This window comes from Harmonia axyridis, chromosome 2 (assembly GCF_914767665.1).
Source record: "Harmonia axyridis chromosome 2, icHarAxyr1.1, whole genome shotgun sequence".
Lineage (NCBI taxonomy): Eukaryota > Metazoa > Arthropoda > Insecta > Coleoptera > Coccinellidae > Harmonia > Harmonia axyridis.
The window spans coordinates 51,793,255-51,819,068 of NC_059502.1; the positions used below are offsets into that span (position 1 = coordinate 51,793,255).

A 25,814-nucleotide genomic window follows, 5' to 3' on the forward strand; every position below is an offset into this window, starting at 1 on the left:
AATTCCCAAGATCGACGAGGAATCAACAAACCTGAGTTTTCATTAACACTTTGGGCTACAGCAGCGATTTTTTGTTGTTGATTTTGAGCGACGCACACGGTTTATATTCTTCACATCACTAACTTGTCCCAACAGCTCAAATTTTTTCACAAGTTACACTATTACTGGTCCCAAAGTGCACCCAAAAGTGCTTTAGTTTTGTGAACAATGACTGCAAAACCTTCATCATTTTTGTAGTGAATTTCAACAATATCAATGCGTTGTTAAGGTTGTATCGTCCCATTTTTCGTAATAACGTAGTGTTTTCTTGCCAAATGCCAAAAGATGGCAGCTTCAAGTGATAGCTACCCAGATAGTGAGCTATTCAAAATGAAACCTCCTATTGGAAAACCCTATAGAAATAGAATATCCTACGCAATAGCTGTTTGTTCTTCCTAATTCGTTCTTTTTGAACGAATATTAATATGATGGACGTAGATGATGAAATTTTCATTTCTTAAGTGTCCTCTTGTTAATAAAAGTTGCGCCACTCTCTTTTCAAACGATATTCTATTATGTTCAAAATATGCCTGAATGTCTCCGTACGAAAATATTCATAAAATTTCTCAGGGTGTGTTCAAACTATAGTCGCCTATTTCACGGTGTGATCTATTATTTTCATGAACGTGATACGTTATTTCAGGCTTTAGTTCAAATATATTCATACTCGCTCGTTAATATCCCCAAGTTGATAGCTACATGATGCCGAAGAGATTAAGCATAACACGATTTCCTTACGTGACGATTTATGCCAGTCCACTCGTACCGTGAGACACGTTAAGAAACTTCATTCCAAAAAATAATAATTCATTCTTTCATGTCAAATAAAATGCGAACTTAAAACCAGAATATCTGCCATGCAAGGTGATCAAACCATTTGTTTAAATGTAACATGGTACAAAAACTGGTTGCTACATATTTAAACCGCACGTCGTATGATTAAATTAAACCTTAAAAAATAAGGTGCAGTGAACAATGCACAACTATCTCGAATTTATTTACACCAGCATCTTGAAGAACGATAACAGTGAAACCACAAACAGAATTTGCACCCACTGGACGACCTACATACAACACAATGGCTAGCAAGCGAGACAAATGTAAAAAAAAAATTACCTCTGGATCAAGTCTCGGAGGTATTGGAGGAGGAGTGACGGCCATTCTCTTCTTTGCAATAGGCGGAGGCGGTTCCTTTGGAATCGGAGGAGGTTGTGGACTCGGAGGTAGAACTTCCACACCTAAACCAAGAGGTCGCTGTCCTCCGAGACCGGCAACGTTAGGGTCGGGTGTTTCTCCAGGAGTTTCAGGTTTGTCGTCCGTTATATTTTCCTGTCAAATTAAAGGGTGATTTTGAAAAATGTTTTTAAATATGGGATTAGAAATTGATATTCAGAATGAATTAATTGGTTTTCGAAATATTATTCATGGAGTTTTGCGTGCTTGAAACACTTTTCTCTTATAATTCTGGGAATTTCTAGGAATTGTTCACATCAATAAATTTTTTGTGAAGCCTACTCTACGCATAATATAAAAAGCTCTCTGAGAACTCAAAACATATTTAATTCAAACTCACCATACTTGAAAACTCGTTCGTTATACTAGCAGGTTGATTTCTATGAGAAGGAACTCTAGCCGACTGTTTTTTCATCCATCTTCCCCATGTCACTATATTTATGTTCATCTGTTTCGCTCTTGGGAGACCCTCCTTGAATATTCTCTTCTGTCGTTGTAGCTTTGGTCTTTTCGAGATCATAGGATTCAAAAATTTGATCTGAAAATTTGAGATAAAGGGTCAAAAATGAATTTAGGTACCTTTATGGTTATTAAGGGTATGGTCCGTATATCACCTAGGTTACTATGGTTAGTAAATTGGTGGTCCGTATATGTCAAATTCTTCAGAAACCGGTGACTATTTCCTCAAACTTCAGTGAGTTATCTGTCATCAGAGCAACCGTTCTTTTATTCTGGTTAGGTTCGGTAACAAGGTAACCACGCCGACTCTGGTTGGCAGTTCTCATTTTAATTATCAAATTATTGTTTATGAATATTTTCCATGACATCTAACACTCAAAAACGTTGTTATTTTAATTATGAAACAAATACCCTTCAGAGGCATTAAGAACTATTAATTATTTACAAATTGAGAGAGATCAACCGTTTATAATCTCCAAAATTCTGTCAATGAAAAAATTTGTTGACCATTGACAAGCGGTCCTTCAATAAGAAGCAGGTTACCTGATACATTGAAAACCACTAGTAACCGCTCTCAAATTCTCGGCGATATACGGACCATACCCTAAGTAATCGAGAAAGATCGATGATGTAAAAATAATACTCACTTCTGCAAAAAGGAGACCTTGCGGTTCCAAATGCAGCGCCATTCCGTGCCTCTCGTCATCGATAAACTCCTCCAGTTTCAAAAATTTTACAGCACACAGCGATCTCCAATCTCGCCAATATATCCCAATCTCTAGTTCTCTAGACTTATCCAAGTCGATTGAAAATCTACAAATCGAAAGGTTATGTAAGGGTTATAAAAACGATTAATTGATTCAGATACCTCTGATCCCAGGCTTGCTGAGAACATGGTCGCCAACTCGTTTGGCCCACCGTAGTGTTGTCTAATTTTAATACTGCCATGATTTCGTCACTTACTTCCTCCTTGACCGAATAGCTCTTCGACGAGCTCCTACCGCCTACGCCTTTGCGAAAGAATCGCAAGTCCATAGGACTTGAATTATTGTCGGAATCTTTTCTTGACCTACCAGGTACTTCTTCTAAGAGGTCTTGGCATCCCATCAAGCGCACCTGAAAAATTCGTAATTTTTACGGAATTCATGAAAAGATACATAGATACAGAAAGGAATAAATTAGTTATTCAAATGTTCAGCTATCGCAAACATCGGCATGGAAAATAAAAAAATGATGCCATACAAAAAACAGCTCAAAAGAAGCCTTCTACTTGGCTGCGACATGTGAATGATAACTTCGTCGTGTGGTCTCACCGTCAGAAACGTCTTAATGTCCTTTCTCGGCCATCGGAATTGTAGACAGTAAAATTTAGTTCACCATGGAAATTCGAAGAGATGAACAAGATGATAACAAGACACCCAGAAGGAAGAATGGGATACAGGGTTCACAAAAAAACCTACCCATATCGGCAAATATCTTAATTTCAAGGATGTTCGACGTATATGGGGCAAAATATATTTGGAGAAACAGTTGAGATAACTCTTTTTGGAGGGAAGTCTATAGATAATTGATAAGGAAAAAGCTTACTTGCCTTTCATAGCTTCGGCGACTAACAATATAGAAAAACTCTTAAAAGACCCAACATCGAACCAAATTACAAATAAAACCAAAACTGGGAGAAGTCTAAGAAGTGCAAAGGATTGAATTAATCTATTTCCTTAAACTGGAGTTGATAGAATACCTTGCTACTGTGGAAAAGCCAAGACCCTTACGTAAAATTTTCCACGTACTCGAAGGACAAAGCTCAGCAAGTTGAGAACGGCGACGTATCGACCTTTCGGCTTCTTTTCAACACTTCGAGCTACAGCAGCAATACTTTTCAGTATGCACATTGTTGTCTTGTTGATAGTTTTGAATCGAGAGGAGTAAAATTAGTGTGAAAACGATCTGCACGAATTGTTTGGTCACTGACCGATTTTGTTGACCGAAAAATGGACGAAATACTCTATGAACTAGACGAACTGATTTATTTTTTCAAAATAAATTTCCACAATTTGAAAGCGTTGTTCTGGCGTTGAACGTTTCATGATGAATTGCTAAACCTTACTGAACACAATATGACATTTTCAACTGTCAAACCATAGGCAACACCTAAGATGTCTAAAAACCTAGTGTATGGACTTATTAGATTTTGCTTTGCCAGTTTTGAGAATATTAGTTAAGAGTCGTTAAGTCAACTGTAGATAGCGCTACCATAGTATAAGGATTATTATTATACTATGGCGATACTAACAAGATATTTATTTATTTATTTATTACACCATTCAACAGCCTAAGCCAATTACAGAATGGGCAAAAAAATTACAAGAAATGAAACCTTATTAAACTAAATACATTCCATGTGAAAAATAAAAAACAAAAGAAATCGAAGCCAATTGCGAGCTATGCAATGATTAAACAAATAAAAAATAATAAGAAATACCCACACCTAGCTTCACATTTTGTAATTCAAATCAGATTATGATCCAAGAATAGCCCTCCTTATGGTGCGACGCCTATCCAGACTATCGACCTTAAATCTGCAGCCGTTATGACAGATTCTTGTTATTTATTATTTATGCGTTTTATTACATTTTGTATAGTAGATCCAAATTTACTTGGAGGAAGCTGAATATTTCGATTATACAAGGGTTGTCCAAATTTCCAGAAATTCCTTTGGGGCCAGTGAATTTATTGCCTAACAGTACTTTCAAATAAACCCCGGTATTTAGCGGATCGCGGTAACCACTTCAAAGGGACATCTATGACCAAGCGTTTATATGGACTAGTTCAAGTGACTTTGGATATCCTATACCTATGTACCTTGCATTATAGTTATGACATGTGTAAGCAATTCTGGAACGTTTTGTGTTTTGTTTCACGGCTTTGCAGGATAATATTCGGTTACACATCGCTTCTGATTGGCTAAAATAGGGTTTTAATTAATGAATCCTGTCGAAATCAAAGGAGAAAAGATCGGAATGACAAGTATGACATTGCGGCGCCGGCACGAAATAAAACTAATATTCTTAATTTGGTCGAATGTCATTCCATTCAAAAATTGACGAGTGCATACACCATGTTTTTAGACATCTTAGCAACAGCCATCGAAACTTCCCATGCACCCTTATTTCTGAAATCTACGTGAGCATCCTTTCAAACCACCATATCATTTTTTTTAGGAGCTAAATAGGAAAAACAATAAAGATTCTTACCTCTAACACGCCAGTGACAGCTGCGCATCTATTAAATGTGGAAGACGAATTAATTGGCATCTTATTGTTCCCGGGTCTCTCTCTAAAGGGTTGAAGACTCGTGTAATGCACAGACATCGGACTGAACGTCTGCGTGTTAGCAAGTTCTTCTTTCAACTGTTGAGCAATGGGCGAGTCACTTGGCAGTTCGGATTTCCTCACTTCCAGCGATTTTCTCAACAAGTCTAATTTCATACTGCTCGCCCTTAAGCTGTCTTGCGCCTGAGAAACGAATAACGGACATTAAACAATCATTCGATGGTCTGGTAATATCTAATCTGTTCGAATTTCATTGGTTTATGGTTCTCGCAGAATTTCGCATTGATATTTGTTTTACTTTAATTGAGCTTTGTCTTAGCAAGCTCCGCTGTGGAGGTGTATATGGCAGGGACCTCTGACTGGCCTTGCTGACGATTCTTTCAGCGGTCCCGAGAAGAAACAACTCGACAAAGTCTAAATTATCAAATACAATATAATATAAATAAATAAAATCACAAAATTAAAAACCGAATGGCATTTTCCACTATGTACTTAAGGGACTCTTCCAGTTCTGCGACGGGGGATCCCCGAGGGACCTAGTTCTCGATCGAAAACTCGCGCTCTCGTAGTAACTTCGGCAATGGGCGCACGCGCATTCCGGATTCCGCACCGGTCCTATGTGGTGTCCGGGTTTCTTGAAGGCACTAATCACTGGTCCGAATTTTTTCGCTATACTTCTCTGTTCGGTGTAGAGGCCCGGAGCCAAGGTGAAGGGAGCTCGAAGCGTCGGATCGAGGCTCAAACGTTGCAGAAGCGCCGCCGAGCTGGGCGTTCGACAAGAGGGCGATGGACTGGAATCGCTCAGGCTACCCTGATCGACCAAAACGGGTTTTTTCTTCGGTTCCTTCGATTTGGGTGGACTCTTCGTTCCTTTCACTTCGTCTTTCGAACGGTCCGTTTTTGTCTGTTCTGAAAATGAGGTCAATCAAGTTTCATTTTGAAATAAATTTCAGTGAATAGACTATAAGGTGTAGTAAAAAAGAAATCCATTATTATAGTTTTAAAAACAAGGCTTTATTAACCATAGTTGGAATGATCTAATTTGAGTCGAATATGCGCCGTTTTGTTCAATAACTTGTTGCCAGTTTGAAGGTTATAATATCATTAGGTCTCTCTCATAGATGTCCTCGCCCCTATATGCAAAAATTGACATAGTCGATTTCCACAAGCCTCTATTAAAGCGAATTTTTCACCAACAAAATTGATCACCATGAACGGGAACTGATAGTAATCAATCATTTAGTGCCAGGTCTGGACTATAAGGTAGATGCATGAAGGAGGCCACTCACGAGGAACCCATGGTCGAGCGTTCGTATCATTTAACAGTCGGGAAACTCGTGACAGGGCCGCACGACTGTAAATCAGAGAATGAACTTGACTGCCCGACTAGAATCTTTTTGGTGCCTGGCTTCCAGATGCTCGAGAAAATGCCTCGTGAGTGGCGGGCATAAGAACCTCCCAACCAAGCTCCCGGAGCTTCTGGCAAGTCACTATCGATTGTTTCGTTCAAACGGTCCAATTGTTAAGAGTTATGTAGTAGGGGGACAGCTCATAGTAGATAATTCCCTGCCAATCCCATGAAATACACACCAAACTTTTGGTGGCAGTCAATCCGAGCTTGGTCACCGTTTCCACCGGCTCACCAGTTTCGACCACGACCGTTTTCGCTTGACGTTGTCGTAAGTGATCCACTTTTCCATGAGGTGTTATGCGTTAACTCGTGTAGTACCAATACATCGAGCTTATTTAGCAATATTTAGTATTGGGCAATCGAAACAGTGCTTACATGACAGTCGGACTCGACAATGTCCATAACTTTATCGACATTTTCGACAATTGGCCTTACAATGCGTGGTGCATCTCTAACATCGAAATTACTGAAACGGTATCGACGAAACCAATATAGCGCGTGATTGGCTGCTACAGTATCAGAACCATAAACACTATTTACATTCTCAGCCGCCTGGCATGCGGAACACGATCAGACTTATACAACGCGGGATACAGATAACTGAAGCCATCTATTGAAACAATAATGGATTTCTTTTTGCTCCACCTAATATACCATATACAGTATACACCAATGGAAAGATTGTCTCTATTTTGCATGGGATTGTTTTGAAGCCATTATTTTATAAAGAGAGGGAGAGGTCCGATGGTTTTCTTCATTTGTCTCAGTGTCTTCATTAACGACGACTTGGGAAAAAGAGTCCACAATTCCAGTTATCGAAAAGAATACCATTAAATGGTAAACAAATGGTTCTAAAACCATGACGGGGATTGGAGCTGTAGTATTGGAGACTGGCACCAAATGCTCACCATCGTTGGGCCGCTGTCTAAATGTCTTTCAGGCAGAGATACTTGCAATAGAAAGATGTGTGGAAATTAAACTAGTAAGAAATTATCAGAAATGTGATAGCTTCTTTTTAGGTTCATTTCTGACAACTAGGATTGTGGACTCCCTCTACTTAGTATCGTAGTGAAGCTTTTCTCGATGCCAATTTACTTTATCATATCGTCACTGCAATGGTTCGTTGATAGTATGTAATTGGTCAGGCTCTCTAATTCCTGATTCCCTCATTGCCGGTACCTTTACTGGATAGTTTTGGATTGGCCACATGGATTATCTTTTATATCACAGATGAAGAGTTGTGAGATCTGTAATGATCTCCAATGCCTAGTTGGGCACGTTCTCATATCTCCAGTGATACAAACTCAGGCTAACCTTGAATTGAATAACGGAATTATGAATTTTGCTCCTTGTTTCTTTTGCATAATGTAGTCATAAGTAATTTAACTATGCAACATAAATCTCAACTTACCATTCGTTGCTTCTTTAGCAGTTCTCTTGACCGTGCCACTCCCGCCAGTATTATCCTTAACAAAAGTCCAACCGTCACCCGAATCGGCACTTTCGTCCGAATCCGTTTCTTTAGATTCCTTCTTAGCCAGATGCCTCAATTTCTTCTGGATGTACTCGTTCATTCTCTTCGCTTGCTGTACCCGTTTGGACTCCGAACGTTCATCCGAACCCTTGTCGACCTTATCTTTCTGCCACACGTGTTCCATCCTCCTGATCCGCATCTTATCCTCGGAGTTGGCGTACTCGAAACTGTCGCTCAGTTGCAGGCTGGGCGACTTGGATCCCTCCTTACCCACCAGCTCAGGTCGCTCGTCGATACTGCTGTCTTTGTTCAGCAATCTTCTCGGTACGAAGAGTGAGCTTTCGGTACCGGCTATGCTGGACCTGCTCCCGATATCCGAATACGTGTTATCCTTCCAGGAGGTATTGGCGACCGAATCGTAATCCGGATCCGGGATGGCGCAACTCGACATCGAGTAGTTGGTCCAGGATCTCGGAACGCTGGAGATGCTGGAGGCGAAATCTCTGATGGTCGAGTAGGAGCTCAACTTGGAGGGGTACGCCATGCTGGCTCCGTCGTCCGAGTCTGATTTGTCTTCGTTTGGTCGTTCCTTAAGACGAAAGGAGGTGTTGTCACCCTCCCGACGAATGGTCATAGGCTCCTCGTCAACGTCTGCGCGCTTATGCGTTATCTTGACTTGTTCCGATTCGAATACCGTTTGGGGAGTCGATGCGGTATCGTTATCCGATAGATCGCTGTTGGTAGAATCGGATTCGGCTTCGGTTCCGGTGCAATAGACGTCGATGTGTACGGTCCTGGGCTTTTTGGAACCGCTGGATTTGTCGTCGGTCCCTGTTCCGGTGGTCGTGGACAGTTCGGATTTGTCGGTTTTCGTATGCGGTATTCTGCTCAGCTTCGGGGAACGTACGAGACTTCGTGATTTCTGAAAAAAGAGAGAGAACTAAAATCCATGTAATCATATACGAAATCTGGAGGGGAGGAAATATTTGAATTTTAGAAAAAGAAGCTTTTTATACTACTTAAACAAAAAAAGTGTAAATATCCAACATATGTTTTTTTGGAACACCCTGTTTTTTCATTGAATTTTCAAATTGCACGAAATAAATGAAGCCATGTTTCATATGCTTAAAACATACCGTTTTTGAGTTATTTCGATTTTTCAAAAATTGGAGTCTTTGGAAAAATCCAATAACTTCAAAATGAATTAATTTATTTGAATGAGATTTTGAAAGTGAATACTAGTAGAACAGAGGTATGTACTGAGTTTTTGATAATCATTAATGCCCACCACTCACGAGTCGTTCTCTCGAGACTTTGGAAGCCAGGCACCCAAGAGATTTCAGTCGGGCAGTCAAGTTCATTCTCTGATTTACAGTCGTGCGGCCGTGTCTCGAGCTGCCCGACTGTAAAATCACAGATTACTACAGATGTTTCACTCTATGCATTTACAAAGGAAATCGTCACCGCCGTTTCGTTGACCTCGAATTCGCTCTACTCGTATTTATGAATGAGTTCGGGGTGATTCGGGGTGACCAATCAGAAAGCTAGATTGATTCTTTCGACTAATCGCAGCGATAGTTCAATTTGAATCGTGGATTTTGCGTTCGCTTAGGTTATGTTATTGAAAATGACGGTTCTAAGAAAATAAATTTTATTTTGTTCTTGCTTGATTTAAAATATTAATCGCAAATAATTCTACATTCAAATATTTCTCTCAATGTAGGATCGCTGCTCGAGCTCTCCTTGCAATCATAGTCTGCCGTAAACAGAGGAGTCATTCGTCAGTAAGACGAAAAAGATTTTTTGAATCTCAGAGATACCAAGCAACCCTTAGAACATTAATGAGATTCTAAGAAGCAACCAATAGACGTTTTTTTTTTAGAATCATGCTAGTATTCCAAGGAATTTCATTTTTGATACATACTTTCACACTAAGTTATTTTAGTGTATTGTTAGAAGTGTGGTGTAATTTTTAATTCTTGAGGTGTGATAAATTTAGCTTGGTATTCAATATTCAAAGAGAATAGGAGTTGAATATAAGCAGTCGGGTGAATTCAAAAATTTGAATGGGTTAATCTGACAAATCACATGCGTTTTGAACCTTTTAGAAAGAGTGGGAAGTTCGGTTATCTTTGTCATTTTTTACTACAGTAGTTCATAGTGAAATTCAAGGTCAACGAAACGCCGTGCCTAAAAACGGCAGAGTGAATTGTCTGGTTAGTCTGTGGTAAAATGATCCGAACGGGGCCGCCTTAAGAATTCTACTGGGTGTTCAAAATGAGATGACTCATCGATGACTTTTCAAGCGTTTATATCGGGCATATTCCAAATGGCACACCCCATATTATATGTTCTCATTTGGTAGACAATTTTTCCAAGATAATAAAATTTGCTACCTAATAAAAAAATAAAATAGGTACGAGGCGTGCCATTTGGAATAAGTCCAATATTGAAGTTTGAATGAGTTAATAATGAATCATCTCATTTTGAACACCCAGAAGAATTCTCACAGATTATCAAAAAATTGATCTAGTACTCACTTTCACAATATAATTCGAATGAATAAATTCATTTCTAAATTATTAGTTTTTCCAAGATCCTCCAATTTATGAAAAATCGAAATATCTCAAAAAGTTTTAAGCATATGGAACTTAGAACAAACTATATTTATGCCATAAAAATTGAATGAAAAGTGTGTTCCATAAGAAAAAACATGTTTGGTCAATTACGCTTTTTTGGTATACCCTATGTATTTCCAAACAATTCAATTAAGCTCAGAAGGAACATAATGATATTGCGTCGAAAAAAAAATTGAAAATTTCAGCACTTGACCGTTATAAAGCGTCACGTCAATAGAACACCCTGTATGTTTATCTAGTTCTTTGATAAATGCAAACACAAGGTTTTTTCGCCGAGAATAGACATAGTTCTAGCTAAAAATAAACGACCTGGCTGTACAAAAAAGCACTGATGTTCGACCTCTCTTTGAAACACCTGTTGACAAAATAGGCAACGGGCCCAATCCAGGTGAGAAAATGAATAATATATTGAGTATCAAGAACGGTCAGCTTGTTTTAACTATCGAATACAATTGTTTGTGTGACATCGGTAGTTCTTAAAGCTGGCGATTCTAGCTATTACACGAAACCATTATTTTTCCTTGATTTAAAGAAATTGCAGAGAAAATTTGGTACTGGATCAAAGTTTCTTTTCACGTTTTTTCAAACTACCAGTCTCTCAAAAAAAAAAAAAGAGTTCTAGAGGAAAAAAGCGAGTACCCTGCAGATTTGCAATGTGAATTGACATATCACGTGATGTGAACTCTGAATTGATCTTTGTCAAATTTCAGATTAATATCTTGTGAAGTGCAAATGTTATAAAAAAAAAACTTGAAAGAATCAAACTGCAACACCTTGTATCTCGAAAACAAAGCTTTTGGGGGCCTATGTTATAGGACTTTTGTTTCCTAAAATTTGTCCTCCGATTTAGGTTTTCGAATAAGAGGTTTGATTTTGATATAAAACGGAAAAATCCATGGATGTTTTTCCTTTTCAAAAAGGAAGAGGATGGTATGCCATTAACGATGGAAAACGAAGTTTATGGTTACTACAGCATATCCTTTTCATCAAATATGTCATGACCAATTCGCAGATTTGAAGCTCCTCGATAACTTCACGAATTCCATCTTTGAGGTCCTGAATCAATTGTGGAGGATTGGCATTGAACTTATCTGTCCCGTGACCCCAAAGAAAAAGTCAAGAGTTGAAATCAAAATATCCTGGTGAACAATTTTGATCACTTCTTCAAAGAAAATAACACGGCCAGTAAACTTTTCTTACAAAATTGCGATTGTTGCTTTTGTGGCACGTAACGCCTTCTTGTTGGAAATAAACTTCCAATTCCGGCCATGAAAAATCATTAACCATGGTAGTGCAATCCAATCAACAGTTGCACCAGCATTTTCGAAGTACAAAACATTCCACCACCAAAAAACCGCACCAAACTGTAACACGTGGAGGGTACAGAGGATTTTCAACAATCATTTTTTGGATTTTTCCAGCCTTGAATGCGACAAATCTGCTTATTAACGTAGCCTCCGAGGTGAAAACGAGCCTCATCACCGAAGATGATTTTTCGATGAAAATCCGAATCACTTTGATGCATTTCAAGGACCCTATCCAAAAAGATACGAAGTTGCTGACCAACCGGCTTAAGTTTTTATGCTAACTGAACTTCATAAGCCTCAAGATCCAAGTCTTCATGCGAAATACGGTGTAATGTAGTTTGTGAAATGCCTAATTCCCATGATCGACGAGGAATCGACAATCCTGGGATTTTATCAATATACACAGTTGTTCTTGAGCGACGCGCACGGTTTCAATTCTTCACATCACTAGTTTGTCCCAACAGCTCAAATTATTCCACAAGTTTGACTATTGCCGACCGAAAGGGTACTTAACGACGATCCAAAAGTACTTTAGTTTTGTGAAATGCGACTTCAAAATTTTCACCATTTTTGTAGTTAATTTTGACAATTTCCGTTATAGAAGCTTACATCTTCCTTTTTCAGTAACGGCATAGTCTTTACTGGTGAAAAGTCAAAAGATGTAAACTCCATAAGTGACAGCTGCCCATATAGCAGCAAATTCAAAATTAAACCTCTTATTAGATTTCCCTTCATTATATTGGCTAGTATAATATTGACTTGACAGTGCACCTACTTCTATGATACAAGGTAAAGCCACTCTAAGAATGCATATTTTATTTTTATTATTCTCTTCACTGAAATGTAGATTTTCTTCTAGTTGCTGGTGCAGGCCTATTCGAAAAAACTGTCCAGTTGAACGTTAAATTATTCGTATTGTTTCAATGTTTCTCTAGACAGGATTCACGTATGACTATGAATAAAGCCATCGTGAGTTTTAATAGAGATTTTTTTCTATCCCACATTACAAATTTATAAGTAACCACAAATCTGGGTTACCTCAAGGGCGATTGGGGATGTAGACTGTTGAAATAATCAAACCTTAATAATTAAAAAGCCAGCAACTCACCTGACTTCGTCCGCTCTCCAAACTGTCGGGCGTAAAAGAAGACGGAGAACAAGATTCCTGCGTCTTACGATGTTGCGACGACAAAGACCTCCTTCTAACCTTCCTGCTCCTCTTCTTCTCCCCGGTGTCTTCTCTCAAAAACGGCGACGTACACTTGTCCACCATCTCGAACGTCTGCACGCTTACGTCCTTCCTGCCGTCCAGCTCCCTGGACAACGACCTGGTGGCGGCCTTGTTCGTCGACCTGCCGTTTAGACTCGAGCAGTCCTCGCACGCCTCCTGAACGGGGGAACACCGTCCGCCCATCGAAACGTCGTCGCCCGTCCTCAGATGGTGACACCACGGGTCGCCGCAACCGTAGTAGGCGTTCTTGAGGTCGCTCCTCGAACTCGGCGTCTGACACCTCAGGCTCTGCGTCCTGCCGCAGTGGTGATGGCACGGGTACTGGTTGCCGAGGGTGATGTTGCAGGTGCTCCTGCACTTGGTGTTCTGCCCGCTGGATATCGAGCTCGGCGACAGCAGGTTGCTGCCGTAACCGGAAGATTCTTGCGGGTTCAACCTACTACCGGCTGGGAGGTTGGAGGGTCTTCTCGGCGGCGGGGTAGACGTGAACAGCAGGTTGCCTTTTTGGAAGCCGTAGGAAGCTTCGGGCCGGTTGTCGGAGTAAGTCGAAGCGGTTTCCGAAGGAACCCATGCGGCGCCCGTAGTATGGTTGTTCTGCGAGTTCCACGAGTAGGTCATGCGTACGCTGTTGTCGTTCTGCTCGGTCCGCGTTCGGGGAACGTTGTCCGGATCCCCAGATCCCGGATGCGATATGGTGAACTCCGCGTAAACGGACCATTGTCCAGGGGTCTCCGATCGGCCGTACATGGTTGCTACTACGCCGTCGTCATCTCCGTACTGGCTCGAGATACAGGAAGAACACGTCTATATCGAACTCTGCTACACCGATAGCGATCTCGATGTCGGCATGTCGGAAAAGAAAATTACATTTCTGATTTTGGCACCGCGCACGTGCTAAACGATTTCGGCTGTCCCACTTGTTTAGGTTCGGCGGACACATGCAGCGTCTATTTTCGGCGGCGCACTGGCACAACGCGATAATATTATCGCGTGTGGAGCATTCCTAGCTACACCTGCGATTATCCCGATTTCCCAATGTAATCGCCGCAAAAACAAACAAAGGAAACTCGAAGATCCGCCCCGAAACCGAAAACTCTTGCTGTCGAAACACTAACGCAAACAACTAGTCGAAATTAGCTTATCTATTTTTTTTCTGCCAAATCGATCCCTAGGCAGATCAGCAATCGAGTAAATCGGAAACGACCACGACGCCCGGCGTCCGAACTGAAACTTAGACGCTCGCTTAATGGCTGGTAAGCTAACCGGGCAATTTTTGGACCGCCGAAAACAATGAAAGACAACGTGACTGACTGTGCGGCGGTGGATTCTTCGATCACGCGGTGGCGTTTCAGGGACGTCGGGTGGGCGGGACGCGTTGAACTCGGTCGACAGATGTTTTTTCTCGATTACGATGCGAAATTTGCCGGTAAGACTTCGCTAGAGGGTAATGTTACGGTGTGCGAATTGACTATGTTGCAAAAACATCGATCCCATGCGCAACAACTTTCAATAGAATTGATTGACTCCGAAACATTACAACATTCAAAATCCACGGAAAATTTTACACAATGTTTCTTTATTTCCCATTTTATTATGAAGCGATTCCAATTATTATTTACTCCAAATTGTTTAGATGAATAAATAGAATAATGGCAATATTTCAATCATTCAGCACTGCAACTCCTGAAGATATAGAAAAAAGTGAGGATAGCACTGACTCTAAATTGCAGAAAGAATCATCTCTCCAATTATCAATATTAGCAGAGACTGGGGAGATCATCGCCACCGCTGATCCCGCCGGCTGGATCACAACCTGAAGTTGAGCATGCTTTACGTCAGTGCTTTCCTCATTCTTTTCGATACTATGAAGTGATGATCTTGAAAATTAATAAATCTTCGTTTATAAAACATTCTAAAACTTACTCAACGTATTCCTTATAAAACAACAATCAAAGTATATTCTTCACAACTCTAATTCCTTATTAAAAGCCATTGGACACTAGCTTCATCGACCTAGACTTGAGGCCTTACTTGGACCTGATAGCTTCAAATGTCACATCGGCTTTAAATTCAATAACCATAAAAATTATAGGCGAGAACCATAAACCAAGGTAAGATTCAAACTTGTCTAACAAAAATGCCATGTTCTCACACAGACTCACCTCATTGAGGGCTTTCTTATCGCTTTTATCTTTGTTACCGTTCTGCAAGAGTCTGATCACATTCTTGGCGCCCTCCACCACTGCAGCCTCAACCCTCAACCTATGTTTCAAATCTTCAATTCTGTCGTCGACGCATGGCTCCAGTTCCCTTCTCGGTGTCGAGTCGCCGTTGGCCGTCAGGTCGTACATCGATCCTCGGTGCTTCGAATCTTCATCGTGTTTCATCTGAAGAGAAAGCCAAATAAATAAAAATTAACAACAAAGATTGAATCATTATAAATAAAACGGCTGATATTTGGAAATGAATGATGAAAAGAAAAAGAAGTACAATTTCCAAGTGTGTAATAATATCATACGATATTAATTATCTATCTGGTTATTGTATCAGCAAAATGCCATCAACATAACCATTGTCAAACAGAAGATTTCCACGCCGTTATGCGGTACTGATGATCCCTAATAAGGGTGAAACCGGTATATCGCTATTCTCCCTCGATGACATGCATTCTCCTTGGGTTACTTTCGATTATGATTCCTACGTAATGGCGTGGAAATCTTCTGTTTGACAATGGTTATGTTGATGGTATTTTGCCTATACATTAACCAGACAGATAATTAATATCGTATGATATAATTACACACTTGGAAATTGTACTTCTTTTTCTTTTCAAATATTAATTCAGTTTGTAAAGAGGATCGAAGACAATTGTTTGGAGGAGCAGCGTTACAAAGTATCCAATTATAATGGGTATTTTTTAAGGGCTTGAGAACTTCAAATGATTTTACAAAACAGAAATATTGTTGGAATCAGTCCAACTTTTCATTACTTTTTCCAATGAGTATTCATTGGAAAAAGTGGCCATATGGCGTAAATGGTGAAATGAAATTTCGCCGCCCTGCCTTGCCTAATTTATATGAATTTTCTTCAAAGATGCCTGTGTTAATTCTCTCAGGCATCTTTTTAATTTCATATGAAATCGTATTTTTCAATTCAAAATCATCTTTTCAAATCAAACGACGTTCTGTCGATTTCATCGAAAATAGTCTGCATTTTTCAAAAGTACGAAGCTCTATTTAGGTATAAGATTTCTAAGATTTCAGTAAAGAGACAAGTAGGTCTTAAAGGTGCAAAAAGTCTTGTAATATCAACCGACTTTGCGTCCCTACAACTTAGTGTCCCGGCAAAATGTCCGGTATGCCGCTCCTGTCGGCGGCCCTGGGTTTGAGGATTGTCTTTGCTCCATATACGGCAATTTTGCTTATTAGCTAAGCCATTTAACCAGAAATGAGATTCATCACTAAACACAATTCTTCGCTAAAAATGCTTAATTTCGGTGAGTTTCAAATTAGCCCAATTATCAAAAACGCGTCGAAAACGATAGTCATTTGGCTTAAATTCTTACACTAGCTCTATTTTTACAGGTGCATAAGCCAAGATCATTAAGTAAAAAGTAGTAGAAGGACAAAGGTCAACAAGTTGATAACGGCGATGTATAGACACGTCGGCGTCTTTTTTAACACTTTGTAATATTCTCTTCAGTACGCATATTTCTTCTTGTTGATGGTTTTGAATCGGGAAGAGTGAAATAAATGCGAAAACAATCAATAACTGCCCGAACTACTTCCTCACTAGGCCGATTATGTTGACGAAGAGCTTTAACTTAATAATAATAATAGTGTCTTTATTTGACAAATTCTAGGGGCGAAGTCTAGCCAAGGCTACTCCACTCAACCCCCAACAAAATACAAATAAAGAAAAAAACAAAAATTAGAATTAATGAAAGGAAATACAACATAAATAATATACATCATGAATATCACCAAAAATGAAACTTATCTACAAAATCTGCAACTGGCTCAAAAATAAAACATTCTTCAATTTTTTCTCAATGAATTCAAAGAAGAACCTCCACATGCAATCAGCATCTCATTATACAATTTCACCGCATTAAAGGTGAAAGAGCGAACAGATTTTTTTTTAGTCAGAGTATATTACAACAATTTGGAAGCGTTGTTCTGGCGTTAAGCGATTGACGAGAAATTTCCAACCTTGCTGAACAGAGATGTCAGCACAGTTTGATATTCTCAATCGTCAAAATATAGACAACAACCATCGAAACTTCTCATGCAGCTAAAGAACTCCCGGTACTAGACTAAGGATGGGTTTCATAAAACTTTTATCGTGGGGATTTTCTCGATCAAATTATGTTTGTGTTCAAACTCGCCAACCCGCTCGGCAAGCGTGGCGTTTGAATGCCAAACCCCTTCCAAAAATGAAAATGTCGAAATACAAAACAGAAATACCCCAGGCGAGTAGAGCTAAGCGCTCAGAATCTCGCACTGTCAGCCTCAAGGATTCTGGGGGAGGCAGAACTTCGGCAGTACCAGATAAAAAACGGAAAACCAACAGGAACATCTTGGTTTCAACATACAACATTCGCACAATGAGACTAGAAGAGCACTTATTAAGTCTAGAAAAAGAACTTCAAACCATCAAATGGGATATACTTGGAATTAGTGAGACCAGAATGAAAGGCGAGGCCAATATGATTCTGAAATCTGGCCATGTACTTTTTCAAAGAAATTCAGAAACAGGTCACCACATAGGAGGAGTGGCGATCATGGTCAATAGCAGAATAAAACATCTTGTCACTAAGAGCAAAGCCATATCAGATCGTGTTATCTATATCATGCTGCATCTGAACAGAGTACAAAGCATACAGATCATACAGGCATACGCCCCCACATCCGCATCAACAGACGAAGACGTCGAACAATTTTATGAAGACCTAACGACAGCTAAGAACCAAGAGAACACCAAATTCAAGATCATAATGGGTGACTTCAATGCCAAGGTAGGACAGAGAACAGCGACAGACGGTCTGAACATCGGAAACTTTGGACTGGGGACACGAAACATTAGAGGCGAAATGTTGCTTGACTTCCTGAACAAAGAACAAATGTACTGCATGAACACATTCTTTAAGAAGCAGCCTCAATGGAAATGGACTTGGAGAAGTCCAGACGGCGCAATAAAAAATGAGATAGATTATATCCTCACTACAGATAAACAACTCTGTACCGATGTATCGGTCCTCAATCGTTTCAACACCGGAAGTGATCATAGAATAGTTAGAGCCACCATAAGTATAAACACTCACTTGGAAAGGAAAAAACAAATGGAGAAAATCATTCGACCAACCTCGAACCAACTAAAAGAGAAAATAGAAGACTACAACGCACAAATCAACAAGAAGTTGGAACCAACAGAAAACCTCAGAAATTTGACACTCAACGAGATAGCCGTAAAAATCGTTGGCAGTATTAAGGTGGCTACCAAGAGTGTATGCTCCATGAAGGCAAAAGCTGATACGAAACTTAGCAAAAACACCAATGAACTATTGGCAGAACGCAGAAAAACGAATAGGGATTCAGCAGGGTATCCAACACTGGATAGAAAGGTGAAAAAGGCAATTAGAAAGGACCTGAGATCGTATAACACACAAACAATAAACGAAGCTATCGAGAACAACATGAATATGAAAGTACTTCGGTCGAAAAGAACAAAAGAAAAGTCGCTCATATACAAAATTAAGAACCAACAAGGAGAAGTTGTTACTGAGAGGCAGCAAATAACTTCCACCATCCAGCAATTTTACAGTGGACTTTACAGACAATCGGTACCTAAACCAAACCGATCGAGAATTCAAATGGTCCAAAATGTGGGCTCCGAAGATATACCGGAAGTTGACACTGCAGAGTTAAGAATGGCATTAAAGCAGATGAAGAACCGGAAGGCTCCAGGAGAAGATCTCATTACAGTGGAGATGCTGAAGAACGGAGGTAAAACTCTTGAGAAAGCACTGATTATTCTTTTTAACAGATGCCTGGAGGAGGGAAAAATTCCCGATACATGGAGAAATGCCGAGGTGATAATCCTCTTCAAAAAAGGGGACCGAACCAACATCGAGAACTACAGACCGATTAGCCTTCTATCCGTTTTGTATAAGCTCCTCAGCAAAATCATTACCAACCGCCTCAATAATAAGTTTGACTTTTATCAACCTGTGGAACAGGCTGGTTTCCGGAGCAGCTTCAGTACATTGGACCACATACAAACGATACGCACGCTTATTGAGAAATGTACAGAGTACAATGTCCCGTTACACCTCGCTTTCGTTGATTACAAGAAAGCATTTGACTCATTGGAAACATGGGCGGTGATGGAGGCAATGAGCAACGCAAGGATTGACTCAAGATATACAAACCTCATTGAGGACATCTACAAAGATGCTACGCTCCACGTCAAAATAGATGAAAACACAACAACGGATAAGATCCCAATACAGAGAGGAGTTAGACAGGGCGACTCGATCTCTCCGAAATTGTTCACCTTGGCGCTGGAAGATGTCTTCAAGAAATTATCATGGCAACAGAAGGGAGTCAATATAGACGGAAGATACCTAAATCATCTCCGTTTCGCCGACGACATTGTACTCATGAGCACTAATGCAGGGGAGCTTAGCAGTATGTTACTTGACCTGAAGGAAGCGTCACAAATAGTAGGCCTAGAAATGAACCTGCAAAAAACTAAGATCATGAGCCCAGACAATATCTGTGTCACTGTCGATAATAAGGTGCTTGAAGTTGTAGAGGAATATATTTATCTTGGTCACAACATAATGCTGGGAAAGAACAACCAGACAGCCGAAATAGGGAGAAGGATCAGGCTGGCTTGGGCGGCTTTTGGGAATCTGGCACATATCCTCAAAGAACCTAAAATGCCAATTAATTTAAAACGAAAGGTATCTGATGCTTGCGTGTTACCAGTCATGTTGTACGGACTCGAGACAGTTACCCTAACAAAGAAAAGCGCACAACGACTGCGAGTCTGCCAACGTGCGATGGAACGAGCAATGCTCGGGATCAGCTTGAGAGACAGGCAGACAAATGAAAATATCAGGGCGAAAACCAGAGTAAGTGACGCAGTAGAACAAGCTGCTAGAAGTAAATGGCGGTGGGCTGGTCATGTCGCGCGGAATGATGTGAAGTGGACGAAAATTATCATGCAGTGGAGACCACGACTGACAAAAAGAAGTGTTGGCAGACCCCTGTTAAGATGGCGAGATGACATTCAAAGGCGAGCAGGAAAGAACTGGATTCTCACAGCACAGTGTAGGACGACATGGAGGCGATTGGAAGAGGCCTATGTCCAGGAGTGGACTCAAACGGGCTGAAGAAGAAGAAGAAGTTCAATTTCAGTTAATTTTTGACATTTCCATAGATTTCATACTACAATCAACGAGTTTATCGGTCAATCAAAGTTTTATGAAATCCGTCGTAACACTATTAGGCCCAGTTTCACCAAATGCTTTAATCTTGACTTGGCTCTCAAGTGAGGCCTTAGATCACGATTAATGTAATGTAGCGTTTCACCACACTCCAAAGCGACCAATCGCGATTTAGCACTAATCGGCCATTTTTGGAGGATTATAACCTTTCAAGTAGAGATTAATAATTATTTATCAGTATGGAACTCTTGTCTATGTAATTATTTTTCCGGAAATTTCTAATTTTTGGGTCAATTTTATCAAAATATGACTATATGTATAGGCTCAATATTTCACATTTAAAATACACGTAAACTTTGTTTTTGTGTTTTATGAAATTCATTGCAAAGAATAATTTATTGATATGTTTGATTGAAATATTATTTAAGAAGCAGTTAACTTGTTAATAAAAATAAATAAGTTAATAAAATTACTTATATAGTTTTTTTCCAGAATGTGTGGTTTTGTGAAATGGGATAATTTCTTTTTAACTTCTGCAAGTTTCCGACATTTCGAAGCACATCACTCGAGTCGAGTGACTCGACATTTTCGGCAAAAATTAACTTTGTTTTTTGTTTACAAGATTACAAATGATTTGAAATGTTATGAGTTATGAATGAATGACACCTGACACCTAGCGCCAATGGTGGTCATCACTGCTAAATACGATACAGAACACTATATAAATTTTTGTTCACAACGTTGCCAAATGGTTTGACTATTTAATCGCGATTTGGTTAATCGCGATCATCTTCGGACGGGTTGATGCATGGTGAAACAGAAAACACTGTTAAGCCTGCTTTAGTAACAAGCGGAGTTTAATCAATCTGGGATCAAGTGCTGTTTGGTGAAACTGGGCCTTAGAATCTCTCGAATTCGATAGACATATTATAATTCTAAAAAAAAAAAAAAAATTCGTAGCAGTTTGCAGTACTCACCTTAGTTATCTTCATTTTCAAGAACTCTATTTTCGTCTTCGAATCCTGAAGCATCTGCTGCGCCTCGAACAGTAGTTTCTTATCTTTGCCAGTGATGCTTTGAATCATGTTCTCCGCTCCTTGTTTCACTTTCAGTTCGATGTTGAGCTGCCGTTCCAAGTTTTCGATTCGACTGTGATGTCCGGAATTGTTTTGTTTGTCACTGTTGCGGGTGTCTAGGAGGGACTGTGGCAGATAGTCTAAAAATTAAGAGAAAAAATTACTCTGTGTTCATGAGATATCTGAACTGAATGAAATAGTAATTTAAGTGTCCGGAAAATACATTTACATTCTTCTTCACTAAAATCGTACTCTTCAACATGGTGTACATGCTCCACAGAGTGGAGGATTTGACTGTTTCTGATTTATGCGCCAAATAAGAAAAAATTACATCCTCTGTTATGGTTTTGCAGTGCTTCATATCCATCCATTCCGCGAACAAATCATAAACCTTTTCGTACCTTGATTTTGATTTTTCGGGTAATAATTTTGCTGTAATTGGAAATTTCCCAAGGCACATTTTCATTGCCAGTATCGCTGCAGCTTTCCATATTTTATTGCGATTGCGATAAAAAAAAAACATGCCAATTGTTGACAACTAAAAACACCCAAAAGAACATAAAAATTGTTATAAAACCCCATTTCAACTATTCCAATATATATCCTTCATAAACCTTAAAAGGGAATTCCACCACGTGACTGCTCAGTTCAAAACAAAAAAAATAGATTTTTCCTCTTAACCACCGATTTTTATGGGGTTTTCACATAATTTCATTAAATAATAATCTACATTGTAGAATGACAATATTTTGTAAAGTTGTTCAAAATTCTTGAATCGCATGTATCCCGTAAGGAAGTAATTTTACAGAGTGTTTCATTGGTAAATGTTCATACGTTAACCTGAGGTAGAGCTATCCAAGACGAGTCCAAAAAACCTATATTTCAATATTCCACTATACAGGGTTTTGAATATAACCTTGTGAAAATTCCTTTATCTTTCTAATACGGACCTGATTTTTTTAAATAGTTTGAATATTAATCGATGGACCTAATGGAGTGAATTTTGCATTCCAAATATCAATCAAATATACTAGGTGGTTCAAAAGTTATAAGGAATTGAAAATATTGGTGAAATAATAAACCACCCTGTAACTCGGCTATGGGGAAGATTAGACCTATCATATATAGGTTTTTTGGACAGGGTGTTTCATTGGTAAATGTACAGGGTGGGCAAATTTCGATGTTTTAGCACTACAACTTTTGAACCAGATGAGATATACAAAATCTGATACCCACTTCTTGGTCTCTGAGAAACTAACAAGGGTAGTATTCATTTTTGGCCACCTTCTTTTGTTTTCGAGTTATAAGCGAAAATTGGAAAAATGGCGATATCGAAAAACATTTATATCTCCGCTAATACTGATGATAGAGCTCTGAAATTAAAACATTATACAGGCCCTTTTTTACGTAGAATCCAGTGGCGTGCTCGTATTTTCAAAAGGGTTTTTAATTACGAAGCTATGACCCAAAGTTATGTTTTTTCAAATGGGATTTTTGTGTCATTTTCTGAAAGCTTGATTTTTCCTGATTTCAAAAATATATAACATCGTATGATTCGGATCAATATAAATAATATAAAATGGCCAAAAACCTCTTTTCACCTAAGAGTCTCAATATTTCTATGGTTTCAACTGTTGATGAACACAGAAAAATTGAGCTTTCTATAACAAGAGCAGTGTCCTTCCGTCAATCTGATTATTTCTATGCTTTTCACTTAATTCTACAAAATTCGAATCTAGATATGTTTTATAAATTTTTTATCTAAAATTTTATTTGGAAATAACGGAGAAACTACAAGATCATTTACAATGAAACACCCTGTCCAAAAAACCTATATATGATAGGTCTATTCTTCCCCATAGCCGAGTTACAGGGTGGTTTATTATTTCACCAATATTTTCAATTCCTTATAACTTTTGAACCACCTAGTATATTTGATTGATATTTGGAATGCACAATTCACTTCATTAGGTCCATCGATTAATATAACGTATGTACATTTACCAATGAAACACCGTATATATGGCTTAGATTTCACAGGAAAAAGCGCAGCAACATTGCCTTAGCCGCGTTCAAGACATTATTAGGGTAATTGATCGAATTTTTACTGACGATAAAGATTAATTTAATTTTATGAAATGATTGAGTATTCTGACCGTAGCTTTGAATTATGTCTAATTGCTTTCTTTATGCTAATCTCTTTTAGTCTTATGGATGGGCGATGCTACTACAAGGAAAAATTATAATACAAGAATATGCCGACTCTGGAAAAATGTTGAAATAAAAAAAGATTTTATTTGATGAGAGGAAACTTATAATCTGAATTAAATGTACCATGTGAGACATAATAATAAGTACAACATCAAGCTATCTACCTACTCAGGTCATCGTTGCGTATTCTGAACTTGATCTTGAACCTATCGAAACTCTTGCACGATTCCGTCGTGTCGAAAATGTGTAAAATTGATTCGGCAATACCGAATCTAAACAGCGAGATTCGCACAAGTCTCAAATTCCGATCGAGTTGAGTCGATGAACTTGTTCGGGTACACGTTCACCAGTTCCTAGTGTTGTTCGCCTTCGTGCCGATTTTAGGTTGGGCATCTTCCGACACTACACAAGTACTGACATTTTTTATATCATGGGGAAGGAAAACGCCATGCGACAAAAATGTTTTCAATCATTCAAATGGATTTGCAACTACATACTTGGAGACCAACACTTCGCTTTCTAAGTACGTTATACGCCTATTATAAAGTAGGCAACAGAATAAAAACACTTCAGATATACTATTTCCTGATACAATGCCTCAAATCATCACGAAAAGAATTTAATCGAAGCCAGGAAGTATGGTAATATTAGAAATTATAAGGAATTAAGGATCACATTGGAAACACAGCAATAAGAGTTTTCAATTTAGGAGGAAACACCACCACGAGGTTGCTCAGTTCAAAACTGAAATTAGAAATATATTTCTCATAAAAAATTACTGATTTTTATGGGGTGTTCACATAATTTCCACAAACAACAATCTTCATGGAAGAAAGTAAATATTTTTAATTTGCGAATGAAAAAAATTGTTTCAGTAACTTTTCGTTTCTCGCATGTACGGAGCACTGATATATTTTTTGAATATTCATGGAAAAGACCTACCAAAAATCATTACAAAAGAGGTAAAATTAAAATTTCGTGAAAGTCGTCGTACAGTGCTGCCCTCTACTTATTTGCTTCGAAAAAAGGAAGAATATATAAAGTGAGAAAGTCCTTTTCTCGCTCGTGTGTTTGCGGCACTCGCCTTTCAGGCTCGTTCCACAATTTTTCACACTCGCGAGAAAAGTTGGAGTTTCCCCACTTGTTGCACAACATACTATAGCACTTATAGCAGCTTACTTCACTCATACTTTAGGCATTGGCAAACTCGCACCGATTTGCAGGTCACTTCACAAAATTTTGAAAAAAAAAAAATAATGTGCACCTTTTCATCTGATTCTTACAACAGCAGTCGATAACTAAAATGTTCGAATTAAACATACTTTGCACAGGGCTCATTTCACAAAAAAAAAACGAAAAAGTTACACCAAGAAAACTATAAAAAGTGGTGCAAAGTCACACCGCTCTACAGTACTGAATTATATAGGGTGTTTTTTTTTTCGAGGTATATAACTTTAAGTTGGCATTACTGTTCAAGATGGCGACCGATTTAACAGCTGTCAAGTGATTTATTCCCAGTTTGGTTTGACAATTCATCATGAATAGACTCACGCCCGAACAACGCTTTCAAATAGTGCAATTTTATTTCGAAAATAATGGTTCTGTGCGGAATACGTATCGCGCACTAGGTACATTTTATTTTGTTTAGCGATGAAGCGCACTTCTGGTTGAATGGCTACGTCAACAAACAAAACTGCCGCATTTGGAGTGAAGCAAATCCTCGAGTGTATGTCAAAACACCGTTACATCCAGAAGAACTGACTGTTTGGTGCGCTTTGTGGGCTGGTGGAATCATTGGTCCGTACTTCTTCAAAAACGATGATGGCCAGAACGTTACAGTCAATGGTGATCGGTATAGAGCCACGATTCCTAACTTTTTCATTCCTGAATTGAACAACCATGATGCCCAGGAGCTGTGGTTCCAACCAGACGGCGCAACATGTCACACA

The 25,814-nt window shown here is 39.1% G+C and overlaps 2 protein-coding genes across 6 annotated transcripts in view; both read right to left on the minus strand.

Annotated features, from left to right (window-relative positions):
* LOC123672267 (serine/threonine-protein kinase N) overlaps nucleotides 1-25,814 on the minus strand; it is an 86,997-nt gene that overhangs the window by 10,766 nt on the left and 50,417 nt on the right. For all 4 annotated transcript variants that reach the window (XM_045606302.1, XM_045606301.1, XM_045606303.1 and 1 more), the window contains exons 3-9: nucleotides 21,556-21,794; nucleotides 15,288-15,512; nucleotides 4,986-5,246; nucleotides 2,600-2,847; nucleotides 2,379-2,544; nucleotides 1,613-1,810; nucleotides 1,156-1,368 (exon numbers count right to left, since the gene is read on the minus strand). In XM_045606302.1, the coding sequence (XP_045462258.1) occupies nucleotides 1,156-1,368; nucleotides 1,613-1,810; nucleotides 2,379-2,544; nucleotides 2,600-2,847; nucleotides 4,986-5,246; nucleotides 15,288-15,512; nucleotides 21,556-21,794 (1,550 nt within the window). The remainder of the gene's footprint in view (nucleotides 1-1,155; nucleotides 1,369-1,612; nucleotides 1,811-2,378; nucleotides 2,545-2,599; nucleotides 2,848-4,985; nucleotides 5,247-15,287; nucleotides 15,513-21,555; nucleotides 21,795-25,814) is intronic.
* LOC123672268 lies at nucleotides 5,317-15,265 on the minus strand. Of its 2 annotated transcripts, none has more exons than XM_045606304.1 (3): nucleotides 13,003-15,261; nucleotides 7,886-8,870; nucleotides 5,317-5,972 (listed from the first exon to the last, which is right to left on the minus strand). In XM_045606304.1, exons 1-3 carry the CDS (start codon nucleotides 13,870-13,872, stop codon nucleotides 5,548-5,550), a joined length of 2,280 nt encoding a protein of 759 aa, XP_045462260.1. In that variant the 5' UTR covers nucleotides 13,873-15,261; the 3' UTR covers nucleotides 5,317-5,547. The 2 variants fall into 2 exon arrangements, with proteins under 2 accessions (XP_045462260.1, XP_045462261.1); XM_045606305.1 differs by having other exon boundaries at nucleotides 5,722-5,967; nucleotides 13,003-15,265.

Excerpts from the sequence above, each read along its gene's own strand:
- LOC123672268 (XM_045606304.1), bottom strand. The coding sequence starts at position 13,872 with ATGTACGGCCGATCGGAGACCCCTGGACAATGGTCCGTTTACGCGGAG. Across the intron at positions 8,871-13,002 it reads TGGAGAGCGGACGAAGTCAG|AAATCACGAAGTCTCGTACG; the intron begins GTGAGTTGCTGG and ends CTCTTTTTTCAG. Across the intron at positions 5,973-7,885 it reads TGCTAAAGAAGCAACGAATG|AACAGACAAAAACGGACCGT; the intron begins GTAAGTTGAGAT and ends CCTCATTTTCAG.